The following is a 13,440-nucleotide window of genomic DNA, read 5'->3' as shown; positions in this document are numbered from 1 at the left end:
CAAACTATCGATGACCAGTTTTGTCCAGTTGGATTTCATGGACATGCACCTACCAGCTTTCTGATCTTCAGTATCAGCTGCTGTTAAATTCTGCACATCTTTAACATTCCCAATCTGGAATCAGAGGTTTTGTCATGAGTCACTGATTGCACGTTGGTGGTGGTGGTGGTATTTTCTCCTTTGAACTCTATGAGGAAATATGTTATCTTCTTTATTTTGGCCACAAAATACTGTTACCAAACTCCTTTTCTACAGCACTTTGCAAAAGCAACTGAAAACAGAGCCAGCAGGATTTGGAACACTGTTATTCAAGCTTATTTAAAAAAAAAAAAAAAGTTTTGTGGCATTTTCATAGTTCTGTTGCTAAGTTTAACCCATGATTTCTTAAGCAATAGTCTGTAAATATTTTACTAATTTACGTCTCCCACAAATCGGTGAAATTCTATGAAGTAATACATTCTCCCCAATCATCCAGGAAAAAATGTTTGTCAAGATCTTTAAGGTTTTGCAGTAGGTCTTCATGTCTAGCCAAGAACAATTAAAAGCAATTAAAGTAGCATTATCAGTTTTAACAACCTCAGGGGAAGACACATAGTAAATATTTATAGGTAAACTCAGAAGATCATTAAAGTCATATTATTTAATTGCTTCTTTTATTGACTTTCCTATTTTTAGAAAACAATTAAACACTTCAGGCAATAGAAAAAGACATAATACGGGCCCACACAGTGGTGAGAATACAAATATTTGGATACGTTAAGAAAGCATAGTGCATTCTTTGTTTTCCATAGTTAAATCATCTAGATGTTCACTGCAAAGACGTACTCAGCATTACACTTCAGAGTTTTAATATTATTTCATAATTTCCAGTTTTATTAATTTCTATTTGATTTAACATTGTTCACTGCTCACACTCATTGTCCTGGAGAATTTTATCTGTAATATCAGGTATGGAAGGAAGGAAGAAAACCTTCAGGCAGTCTATCTGATTGTTTTGTAATGAAACAAACTGAATACATAAAGTTAAGGAGTAGTTCTGACTCTACAGACAGAAGAAATAGAAAATTGGCCATTTCAGAATATGAAGTTTATTTTCTTTTGAATTACATGTCTGTTCTAGGAATAAGATATTGTATTCTCTTCTGAAATACATAATCTAATACAAACTGAAAAGTCAGCTTTTTTTCTGGGTACCAAATACAAAAACATCATCAAAGCCCACCCGCTTCCCTGAATGTGGTATTTCGAAGGGACTAATTCTGGTGTCCTGAAGAGACTTCCAGTGCTGGCAATCCATAAAAGCAGTGTGTTGTTTTCCTAGTTCATTTCAGTCACTTTTCCTAGTGGTGCTACAGATTTTCTCCTGAGCAGTGAGCTGATCATCGTTTCATAGGGCTTATGACTTATTTCTGTTTTGATGCCTTTGTTCAAGTGAGTGGTAGTTTCATTCACATGGTAGGTTTTCTCTCTGCCCAAGTGCTCATCCATTGTTTTTCCTAACTGTAAAGTATGAAATATATAGCAAGAAGGCATTTTTAAAGAACCTTTTCCTATGCACCGTGGGCAGTTGACTGAAGTTGTACAGGAGGATTTCCATTGCTGCTTCCCTTCCTGGTAAAATAGGTTGTGTCAGGCACCATTAAATTATTCTTTTGTAATCAATAGGCACTACACTAAGATAAGATAAGATAAAAGACGTTAGCTGTGTGAAGTGTCCCATCATTAGGTGAAATTACCATGACATACACAAATCCATCTCAATCTTCAACTTGCCATTAGGTGAACCATCAAAGGTGTGACAGTAGATCACAATGGAGAGCATTGCAAAACTCCTCTTCATCTTCTTGCTCCTCTTCGCAGCTGATTCCACCTTCTACCGTGAGGCCACATGGCTCTTTGTGCTGTCAGGTGCAGAGGCAGAGGTTGGCAGGTGTCTCCTCCTCATGCTTTCCAAGACAGGTGTACCTTATGTATGAAGGGAGTTACAGGATGCATTTGACACTGGAAAATTGTTTCCCCTTTACTCTTTTTCTCTGCAGTGTCTGAACCAGCACTACTCAATTGGCAGAATCTATTCCAGGCCCTAGCTGTGAATAAATTTTAGGCACTCTCATCCTGTATTGTAAAATTTAGTACTTCTCCCCATTTTTCCAGTCCTTTCAGGCACATAGATGAGACAACCGTTACAGTTCTCATTTCTGAAGAAGTCATGCAGAGGCTGACTGGACCACAGTCTTTGGTGGTAAACTCATTTGTGGACCTCGGTAAGGTGGTGCAACCTGCTCAGGTTGCAGTAGGTGTAGACACACGAGCCTCATCATCAGATTATTTCTCTGCGTAGGTCAGGACAGATGTCTCACAGCACAGCAGAATGTGAACTTAAAACTGTCACCATAGTCTTTCTTTGTGAGGTTTATTTCAGAAATATAAAATCGTGTGGGTTTATTTTGTTACAGCTTTAAAACCACTGTAGGTGAAAGCATAGCTGTTGGGAAATGTTCTGGGTTTTCTGTTTCCTTCTGTTTCTTGTTCTTACTTCTGCTGTAAGGAAACCAAACAACAAATGCAAGATGGACAGCTGTTTCAGCCAAGCAATATGGCATTTCATTACCTGAATCTTATGCTATTCCTGTGGAGTTCCTTGCCACTGGATACTCTGAATTATCAAAGCTCACTGTAATTAGTTCAAGATGAGTTTGTGAAAGGGAAGTCCCCTGAAGATTACTAAAGAGAAAGAAATTGTGTCTGGTTCAGGAAGCTCCTGAGTTGTAAATGGGAGAATTGCTGCGAGAAGTATCACATCTGGCCAGCTTTTTTGGCCCTTGTGGGAGGCAGGGCCAGATAAACTTTTGTTTGTACCCAGTACAGCTCCTTTTAGGTTCCCATTGAGGTAAATCAATTTTTCCAGCACTTTGATACTTTTTCTAGTTCATGAATCTTGTAATCTAATCCAAACCTATCGTGAAAATATTGCAGCCTATCTTTCAAAGTCTCACCAACATAATTTTTATGTAAATCACTGGACAAAATCTTGTGTTCATGCTAAGGACTCCCCTACTGTAGTAAAAATACAGTTTTACCACCCATGAGAACTCATTACAATGTACCGCAGCCCTCAGAACCCTAAGCATTGCAGAAAAATAAATTTTATAGATAGTTAATATGGAAAATAATCTTTTCTCAGCAATGGGGAAGGAGTGAGAAACAGTGGACGCATTTAGTTGTTCAATAAATTGAATGTATGTAATTTCACCTGGTCAATACCAAGCTGGACTATGGTAAGTTTTCAAACTCTAAAAAACGGCAACTAGAGCTGCATAAGGTGCATTTATCTGTACTGAGTCATCAACTCTGCCCGTGTTTCTTAGGCTTATAGTTAGGGAAAAGGGGAGATATTTCAGGGAGAGGCATGAACAGTCAGGATGGTGCTATATGCATACATACATACATACATATATATATGTATATTTTTTTTTAAGGAGTGGATGGACTGACTGTTGCTTAAATAAAACCCACCATCATTCCTAGTAACAAAAAAGATGTGATAATGGTGTAAAACAAATGTGGACCAGCATGGTTCAAATGTATAATGCCCAACAGAGCTGCTTCACAATGTCTTCCCTACATCATACTGATGCGGAGTTAACTGCTCCACGGCAGTCTTTTGTTTGCTAAGGTTTACTCAGATCATCTAAGGGGGCTGCTTGCACTTGGATTTAGAGTACAATTCTTGTCAGTGAAGGTTCATCTTAGAAATACCCTTTAAGTTTGTTTGGGAGTGGGGTGTTGGTTTTCTTCTCATGTGAAGGAAATCACAGATAACTAGACTGTCTATTTTGGTTCATTTCAAGCCTGTTTATTGGCATCCTTTTCCTTTATGCAGAGCTGGTTTTACAAACTTAAAAGACATTGTTGTTGATTTTCTGATACATTTGTTCTAGTAGTTGAGCTTTTGTTTGATTAAATACAACAAATTGTAGGATCAAAATGGGTGACGATAATTCAAACAACTGAAACTAAATGCTGCCAAGCTTCAACTCTGTATTAACCCTTTACAATACTGATAATGAAGCAATTGTTAGTGACAAAGATAAAAGCAGAATTGTAAACTGTACAAACATTCAGCATCTGGCAAAAAGCAGGTGTCTTCAGACCATCTTTATTGTTATAATGCATATATAAATTCACGTTTGTGCTGAGTAGCATTCATTACATAAACTTTTATCAGAATTACTCAAGATGCACTCCATAAAGATCTTGTTAGCTTCAGTGAGCTTGATTCTGGTTTTACCTGTGGTAATTTACTCTGGTGAGATGGCACTGAATTTATTAAATTTCAACCTCACACATGCTTGATGATAATAAAGTCAGATCGTTGGACATCAAAAGTATATGATCTAGATATCATATTGCTCCGTTTCCTCAGCTTTATGTACACAGGTATTTCAGTGATCTATGGTTTCAACAATCTAGAGGTGCGAGGCTATGATTAATGTTGTGGTATTTTTCCTTAGGGGATATTTATTCACTGAAAGCAGAAATCATCATGTTAATTTTTGGCACTTTCTGTTGCCTGCAGTTCGTCCTTCCACAATTTGCATTCTTCTCTCCCCTGCTCCCCACCTGAGTTGAACCATATTGCAAAGTAATAAAAAAGCCAAATCATTATGCAACTTCCCAAGATAATTCTCTTTACTGTCCACTTTGGTCAGTGTACAGCATTTAGAATTGTATGCACTAGCGATCAGTACCTGACAGTCCATTATATCAGTTGAATTTCATAAGCAGCTGAAGTTTATTGCATGATTTTGAGATTTAAACAAAAAGATTATATCATTCCATTAATATCTGTGCACAAATAGATTAATGTGTTGCTCTACAGGTAATTACTGAATTTACCTTTAGATTTACGTTTACAAAAAGCGATGTTTTTTGATGTATGTTTTCTTATTTTTTATTTGGGTAAATTTCATTATTATAAACTCAAAAACTTTGAGGTTGCCAGTTCTTTGCTGTTTTTTTATGAACATTGTTAAGTACACATCTAATAAGTATTTGGATTCATTAGTGTGTGCAATGTAGGATAAAGAGAAATATTTAATGTTTTACTTCTTACTATACTACCTGGTACTTTAGAGGGCTTTGCATTTTTAATTATTGTAAAAGCATTCTGATGTTGGCCATGGATATTAGTTGCTGTTATAGAAAAGTTTGTTTCAACATCTGTCGAGGCCACAAGGACTTTTTCCATTTTGCCTAAAGGACTTCGAGACGGGTGCTTTGTGTGCAAGGGATACTAGTGCCTGTGGAGTGTGGCATGAGAAATACTTTGCATTTCCATTCTATTTGTCTAACAAAATCGAGTTCCTCCCAGAGGAATAACAGAGGCACATAGCCTTAATCTTCTTCCGCTGATGCTGCTCTGAATAGTACACATGTATTATTAGTTTTACGTTATGGATCAGGGATCCTTGAGAAGTCTCAGAACTTCAATAAATTTTGGCCAGACCTCACCTTGCCATGGGAGAAGTGATTTAAGTGCATAATGGGTGTCAGTTGTCATTTGAGATAACCAAGGTTATCCAGTCTGGCCTCCAGCCTTCTCTTCATAATGAGGTTTCCACAGGCCCTATGTTGTATGTGCTGATCACGTACAGATCCTTTAGATCTCCTGTGACGTAAAATGCATGAATCTATTGCCATTCTAAGGCACCAGTACCCACCCACAATGACCTTTGTGATTTTTCAGTAAAAATAGGTGGAGGGTTTTTTTTTTCCCCCACAGAAAAAGCAAGGCTTTTTTAACTGCTCCTAAGAACTAAGTTTATTGTAATACTTTGGTTTTATTGCCCCTAGGCCTAGGTTACCACTACCCTGGCATAATGTTAATTTTCACGTGCAACGCAATATCTCATTATAATTCACTAAGGAAACACATATCTCTCTTAAATGTTATGTCACACTATCAAACAGTGGTTGTGGAACAGCACAGGCTGAGGTTTGCACCCCAGGTTTTACTGAGCAGTATTGGGCTCTAATAGGGGAAACTTTAGGAACACAGTACCTGCTCACGTTGTGCTTTGCTTCAAGTCATTCCCTGTTTATAAAATATACCCATGCTTTTCTGCCAAAGCAATAGTTATAACCCTGAAGTAGCTACTGCCTGCCTTGCTGGAAGGTAGTCTTGACTTTGGTGTTGCCTACATACTTACTATTTGTATAGTATTAAACAAAATGCCTAAAATGCTCCCAAACTGCTGTTTCTAGGGCGATGCCTGTCAAAAGCGCATCCTCACTCTTTGCTGATGCCGCATGACCAATGTGGAGAGGGGCAGTGCCTGGCCGAACACCTCTGCCCCTGACATGTGCAGACCTGGGCAAATATGGACTTTGAAGTTTGCCACGAATAGGGTCAACACGGGGGGCCAGCGTGGTGTACCTGGCTGTCGGCAACAGGAGCGGGTGGGGCGAAAGCTAACTTCTGCTTTCCTTTTTGCAAACTTTGTCCATGCGGACGTCTTCCTGCCAGCATTCCTTAAATCTTTTATGCTGTAAATACAGTTGGGAATATAACACGCAGCTGTACGTATGTGCACTTAAAGATGGATTCTGCACATATTTTTGAAGGTGAATGAAGTTAACTGGTGCAAAGTGTGTCTTTGAGGGGCTCCTCAACTGAGTGGAAGTTGTCACTTAAAGTTTTATAGGGTCAGATGCCCTCTCATGTTTGGCTTGCAGTGAAAGTGACAACAAATCAGAGAATAAGCTATTTGTATAATTTCTATATAATTCTATATGTTGCCAGAGCTGTAGCATTTTTTTGTATTGATAATGCTTTTGTTCTTTTCCCTTTCCCCTCAATTCTTGAAAATCCATTTCCTCCCCAAATTTCCAGAGCTTGCCAAGAGCTCTCCCAAGCTTCCCCCAAGGTCAGTGCATTTTCTGATGCCACGTGTGCTCTAACCACCCGCAAAGCACCCATGCCTGGTTTGCTGAGCTGGGCTGTACCCCCCTGGCCCCTCCATCCTCCAGCTGGCCATGCCCTGCTGCTGGTCTCCTGGCCCCAAGGGGGGCCCTGAAAGCCCTGGGACCCCCACCCGTCTGGGGCAGGAGAAGGGCTGCCCATCACCAGAGAACTAACTCCAAGGTTGGCCAGAGACTGCAAAACAGGGTCCTGCATCGATAATGCTTTAAAAAGTGTTTATCCCGGGGCACATGAGCTGAAATGCTGTGTTTGTGGTTTTCAGAGATCCCCTTGGTCTTATACCTCTTTGCCCTGATTTCTGTGACCTGGCTGTGGGGAGGACTGCACATGGCTTACCGGCACCTCTGGATGTTAGTCTTCTTCATCATCTTCAACAGCCTGCAGGTAAGAGCCGGTGCCTTTTCTTTCTTGCAGAGCTGGGGGTCATCTCCACCGCTCACAACACATTTGGCATTTCAGCTTCATCAGCTGAACATCCAGAAACACATTGTGAGACAGTGGCAGTGTTAATTATGTATTCTGTTTATTTCTGAAATTAACATATAGAATACATATTAAAGCAAGGCATGCATTGTTTTGAAGCAATAGCATTATAATTGCATAGATTTAATTTCATAGCTAATACACTGGGAAAGAAAATTACTTGCTTCTGTATGTGATATCTTACTCAGATAATTATACCAGTAAAAGTGAAATATCTGCAGCCTTTGCAAAAACACTGAATATTTCAATTTTCTGTATCTGTTAATTCTAACGAAAAAAAAAAACAACAAAAATTTGAAAGTATATAAACATAATATTGAAATTTTTTCCATTATGGGAGGTGAGCCTTGAGGCTTAGCTTTTATCATACAGCATACATATTGGTAAGCAAAGATCTTTTCATTGCAAAAATCAAGTATAGACTAGATTATTAGGTATAAAAAATGCAAAGAGCCTTTTGCAAAATTCTACTGATGTAAGTACTTCCACCGGACTCGGTACTGCATTACACTGAATTCAATGCAATACTGCACATTGCAGAATTGTTTACAGAATAGAGAGTAGTTTATCATGGATGGTAAAATGCCTCTGATGTCTGAAAACAGTGAAATGATGAGGAATTTAAAAAATATATGTCCAAATCTTTTATGCAAATTCCTCTGCAATTTTTGTGACAGCAATATCTGTGACACCATGTATTATTTTTCAATATTAAAAATCTTTATACCTCATCAAATGAAAGTTAATTAAAAAGGTGTATTTTCACAAAGCAGATTTATTTTAGATTTTAGTTTAAAAGGTGGGAGGTTCCTTAAGCAACAGTCTAAATATTTTCAAAATGTACATCTCACACATAAATTCTTTTTTTAAATTGAGGAAAAAAAAAGTAGCTCATTCTCCTTGTAATATATTTGATTATTCAGTATATATTGTCATTTACTATTCCGTATATATTGGCGTATATTGGCTCAAATTAGTTACGATTTTTTTTTCTGTGAAGTTACGTGAATAGATTTGCTCTAGTGATTGTCTACAGCATAGACATAAAATCGCTTTTTTGCAGTGAGACAGCCACAGCTCTGCAGGACTGGCAGCAGTACCAAAGCACATTGCTCCCTTTCCTCTCCCTCTGCAAAATCTCAGAGTAGAGGCAAACCCTCACGGGAGTTTTAGCTCTGCAACTGTGACTACCACAACCTTATAGTGAAACTTAATGCACTGATATAAAGCATAAATGTGTGGTGACGTGTGTGCATGTACATGTAGATATACATATATATTTTTATATATCCTTCCTTACTATCTTTCTACAAAGGGTTATTACTTGAATCTGATCTGGGCTTGTTTTACATAGGTCTGTCTCGGATACAAATTTTTGAAAAGGGTAATTCTTTATAATTGAGATTTTATGGCGGAGGTAAAGTAGAGCCAGAGCACTGTAATATGCATGGATATTTTCATTAAAATAAATACTTTATTGCCAGTGCATATTTAGAGAAAAGAGAGATGAGTACTCTGTGAAATTACTCGGTTTTGGCCAGAATGTTGACCCTTCTGTGTGATTGCCAGAAGAGACTTTATATTAGTCTGTTTTATATAACTTGAAATTTCATTTTATTCAAGTAAAGTTCAAAGCCATAGAATTATTGTTATTTTAATGAATGTTGCCAATCGCAAGGCACCAATTCATGCAATAGGGTCAACAAGTAAAACAGGATGTTGAAAGCCAGTCGTGTAAAATATGAGGCCCACAAGGTCTGTGGGGGATTTATCGCACTAGTGGTCCAGGATGGTAGCAGGTGATATGGAAAACACAGATATAAAAGCACGCCTAGAATAATGTTTAAGTCATGTCTGCTATTCGAGATGCACCACTGCATGACTCCAACATTAGGATTTTGTTTAGATACAGCTAAAAGTGAGATGATACCAGAAATATTTGCTTTTCTCAATCTTCGTGAAGTTTTTCGGTTGGTTGAATCTAATGGTCTTTATGTAGTTTTGTTTCCATTCATGTGCTCTAAAGTCTTTGAACTTTACAGCGTTTTTTTTTTTTCTTTTATTGACTGTTCTTTGATTGCTGACTGGTTTCTTAATCAGCATTGCTTGTCCACACAAAAGTTAAATTCCAATAAGACCTGCATAGGTGGTACCTAACTCTTGTGTGCTTCTGCTGGAACTTTTTTTGGGGTATTATAATGTCAGAAATATTTCCACCATAATTGCATGCAATTGAAAGAATACATATTTCTGTGTATATTGTTTTGGTGCTCAAGGACCTGACATAAATAACTGTCCCTTTCAAGAGCTATACTCTTCTGTAGGCTGCATCCTGCAGCAGCATGGGGTCATGCACAAAGATCAAATAACCTCTACTGCATTTCTCATCTTGCAGAAGCATGTCCCCGGTTGCATCTCCACGCTCAATTAGACAGCTGGAAAATATACATTCAGAAACTTTGTTTGACAACTTTCAGAGGAGCTAGGAAACAAAAAATTAAGAAACCAAATATGACAAGTTTCACCCTCCACTGTCTGGCTTGCCTTGTGTCCTTATCACTGCTGTGCAACACCGTGCGTGGAGCACAGCCTTAGCTTCAGACCCGTGGTGATGCCAGACTGCCCACATTGCCCTTCTGCCCGTAATTCTTCCCTTAACTCTCTACCAACACGAGCAACTGCTTCACCAATAGATACCGTCTCTTTTGGATTGGGATCAATTCATTTGGCTTCTTATCTGATGATAGATCGTAATATCTGGGGAATAACTGTTGATGTCAACTGGCCTGCAGGACATACTGCCGCATCTGTGTTCAAATTACATCAATATTGATCTTCCACATCAAAAGGAGAAATCTGTTATTTTTGTTATTCCTAGCCCTAGAGAATCTATAAAACCTCAAATATAAAATAAATGTTCCTTTGTTGACAGGAGATGCAAAAATTTCAAATGTATAATCTTTTCCTGGTTAATATTTTAAGTTAAAACATGCAGGTCTGGAGCTCCAACTCAAACAGTAGTAAATAAAAACTTTTCGTTCCAGCTACAAGAAGCTCAGGAACTTCACACATAATGTTTTAAAAACACTTTTTATCCTTTGCTGGAGTTTTCAGGCAGAAAATCTAATAGGACAGTGTCCACTACCTTTTATTACTAGATATTGGAAATTACTTTTTAAAATACAAAGTTACCAAATATTTAAAAGGAAAATATACCTTTTTAGTGTTTGGTACCCTGAGAACAGTAAACAAAAAAAAAAAAAAAAAAAAAAAAAAGTAGCTCTTTCACAGTACCACAGCTTTTATATTTGTTTGTTTGTTTTAACAGGTGATTGTCTTCAGTGCTTTGTAAATCTCTACAATAAAACAAGTTTAAAAAACATTTCCTGGAACACCCCCACCTTTTAAATAACCAACCCACATATATTGTTCTTCTGTTTTAAAGTCACAGTTTATCTAATCAGGAAACAGAAAAACTGACGTGTGATTCAGGTGACCAGACATGCAGCATGAACTGAAAAACAGGGAAGGAACAAGGTGGAGAGTCTGTAAATTCCCTTAATTTATACTTTTCATCAAATAATCAGATACACCAAATTGCCTTAATTAGAGAAAATGTCAGTATGCAAACTGTTTGTGTAGAAGAAAATTATGTATTACAAATACTGGATACTGAATAAATTAAGTTTTTGGTGTAAGGAGGTATAGCTTTACAAAGCTTTTGCAGACCACACTCCCACTAATGAGGGGCTGGTCTCGGGGGGCACACGCTCCTTGCTGAGGGGTCCTTCTGGCCTCCAGGCTCTGCAGAACCAGCTTCATCCATGACATGGACAGCCATCTCCAGTGTCCTTTGAATCTTTAATGTCAGCCCAGCTGTTTGGGAATGGGAGAGGAGAATGGTACTTAACAGTGGATAACACATTTTCATAATGTTTTCGAGAGGAACTAGCTGTCTTTTAGTGCATGCTGTTGGCATCTCATTCCCATGCGTTATGTCGTTATCAGCTCTAAGAATTGATAATGATTGTTAAAACGAAGCTGTTTTTCTGCAATAAAAGGTTGTTTTACCATTTATTGGTGGGCATTTCTGTTATACAACGTGCCCTGTTTCAGTTGGAAAGCAATTCAATGTTCATTAAGAGCTTTTCCCCAACAGGAACGAGAACATGCAGTAGTTTATAGGAAACAAGAGACCTGCTTCCCTGCTGCTCAGGAGCTGCAGACTGTGTAACGAAGCAGAACATGACCCATCAAAATGTGTTGGATATCCAAATAGACTCAACTCAGGAGACTGGAAGGATGCTGCATGTTATCTGATTTAGTTGCTTAGCCTTACGACATACATTTCCTAGGAAATGCACTTGATAGAAAAATCATCTAATAGGGACAAATTGTTTCCGAGCACTTCCTGCGGGAAACGTTTCCAATCAGAGACGAGTTTATGGTACGAGCTGTTGTAGTGCATGGAGTGCATGGAGGGGAAAGCTAGTCCTTTCCCTGTAACTTCACAAATAAACATGCAAAGTGCCTTATGGGGGGAAAACAGCTGATTTACAAAATAAAAAATAAATTTAGAAAAACATGAAAGGAAAAGGATAAGCAGCATGTTTAATATATCTGATGTTTTGAGTTCCTCAGCAATATGCTCTTGATTATCCTACCCAGGCAGCATCTGTGTTGCAGAAACATATTCCATGCTCTCAGGTGAAACGCCTCGCCTCCTCATCATTTCACTTGCAAAACCGAGAGGAACATTTACTTCTTTTCTTTTCATACAGTTGCCTTTGTGGATTTGTTCACAAGATATTTGTTGGGGTCAGGAGCAAAAGAATAAGCTGCTGTCTTATGTGCTTCTCAAGGTTAGGATTTCACAAGCCATTTTGCATACACTATACTTGTATAAACGATTGCTGTGTTTCTCATGCAATTAGGGGGGTGTTTCTGGTTTGTACAGCTAAGGTCATCAGCAGCGTATTTGCCATTCGATGGATCCAAAGTTCAGGGCAGTGGGTGGATCTCTTCTCATTGTTTGCAGAGGGTTGGGTTGAGGCTTCAGACCCGTTCTCAGGCTCTTCCCCACAGCCAACTTTCTCAGTATAATCTTGATTGGTTTTGGCTGTATTTTCAGCAAACTGGGCTGCATATCCCAACCCTCTATCTTGTAATTTAGGGTGTATCTACACTGCAAACTACAAGGTATTAGATACCTCATAGCTACCCCTGTTGTGGTTTCCTGCACTAAGCCCCACTGTGCCCTACCCCCAGCAATACATTAATTAACTTTTTTAATAAGTAATTTTGAATCAAAACCTTGCTGTTATGAAATACTGAAATGTTACCTGTCAACAGTATCAAAACTCTGTTTTTCAGCAATTTTAAATCAGGAGAAAAGTAAACCAAAACTGGGAGGTATCCCGTTATTAACCACAGTATTCAAAAAGATCTTGTGTGGTTGTTTTGGCTGATGCAGATAAGGCTAAAATGTCGCTCTGTGTTTGAGCAGACCATGATGACTCATGCTGACATAATGACCAACAGTGTTACATGTAAAATACACCTTCCCAAGAAACACAGCAAAAATCTGGAAGTAAGAGTTTACTGGTGGTTTTCCAAGCTGGGCAAAATGGCTGACTTGCCTAATATGACAATTTTTAAAAGTCAACTTATTTGTAGTGGATTACAGTAAGAGAAGATTCAGGAGTTCAGGTACAAATGTTTGAAAAGCCCATGGTACCTTTAACAAGAAATATGGACATATAGAAAACAAGTGAACAGGTGCACACCCAAACCTGGCATTGGCTGGAGTAGGTGTGATTCACCAAACTTCATTAATTAAAATAGCAGAAGCAAACCAGATGGGAGCAAGGGCTAGCTCAAGTAGCAAAGGAGATAAAATATCAAAGAAAACTAATAATTATGGTGGCAAAAAACCCCCTCATTGTAATGGGAATACCCTGTTTATGGAACAA

General features: G+C 38.3%; 1 protein-coding gene across 1 annotated transcript in view; it reads left to right on the top strand.

Annotated features, from left to right (window-relative positions):
* ADGRV1 (adhesion G protein-coupled receptor V1) overlaps window positions 1-13,440 on the top strand; it is a 282,099-nt gene that overhangs the window by 229,916 nt on the left and 38,743 nt on the right. Inside the window, 1 exon segment of the mRNA XM_068422903.1 lies at window positions 7,248-7,369. Within this exon segment, the coding sequence (XP_068279004.1) occupies window positions 7,248-7,369 (122 nt within the window).

Source organism: Nyctibius grandis, chromosome Z, assembly GCF_013368605.1.
Source record: "Nyctibius grandis isolate bNycGra1 chromosome Z, bNycGra1.pri, whole genome shotgun sequence".
Classification (NCBI taxonomy): Eukaryota; Metazoa; Chordata; class Aves; order Nyctibiiformes; family Nyctibiidae; genus Nyctibius; species Nyctibius grandis.
Note: the sequence above shows the minus strand (reverse complement) of the source record. Positions and strands in the feature narration are given on the sequence as shown.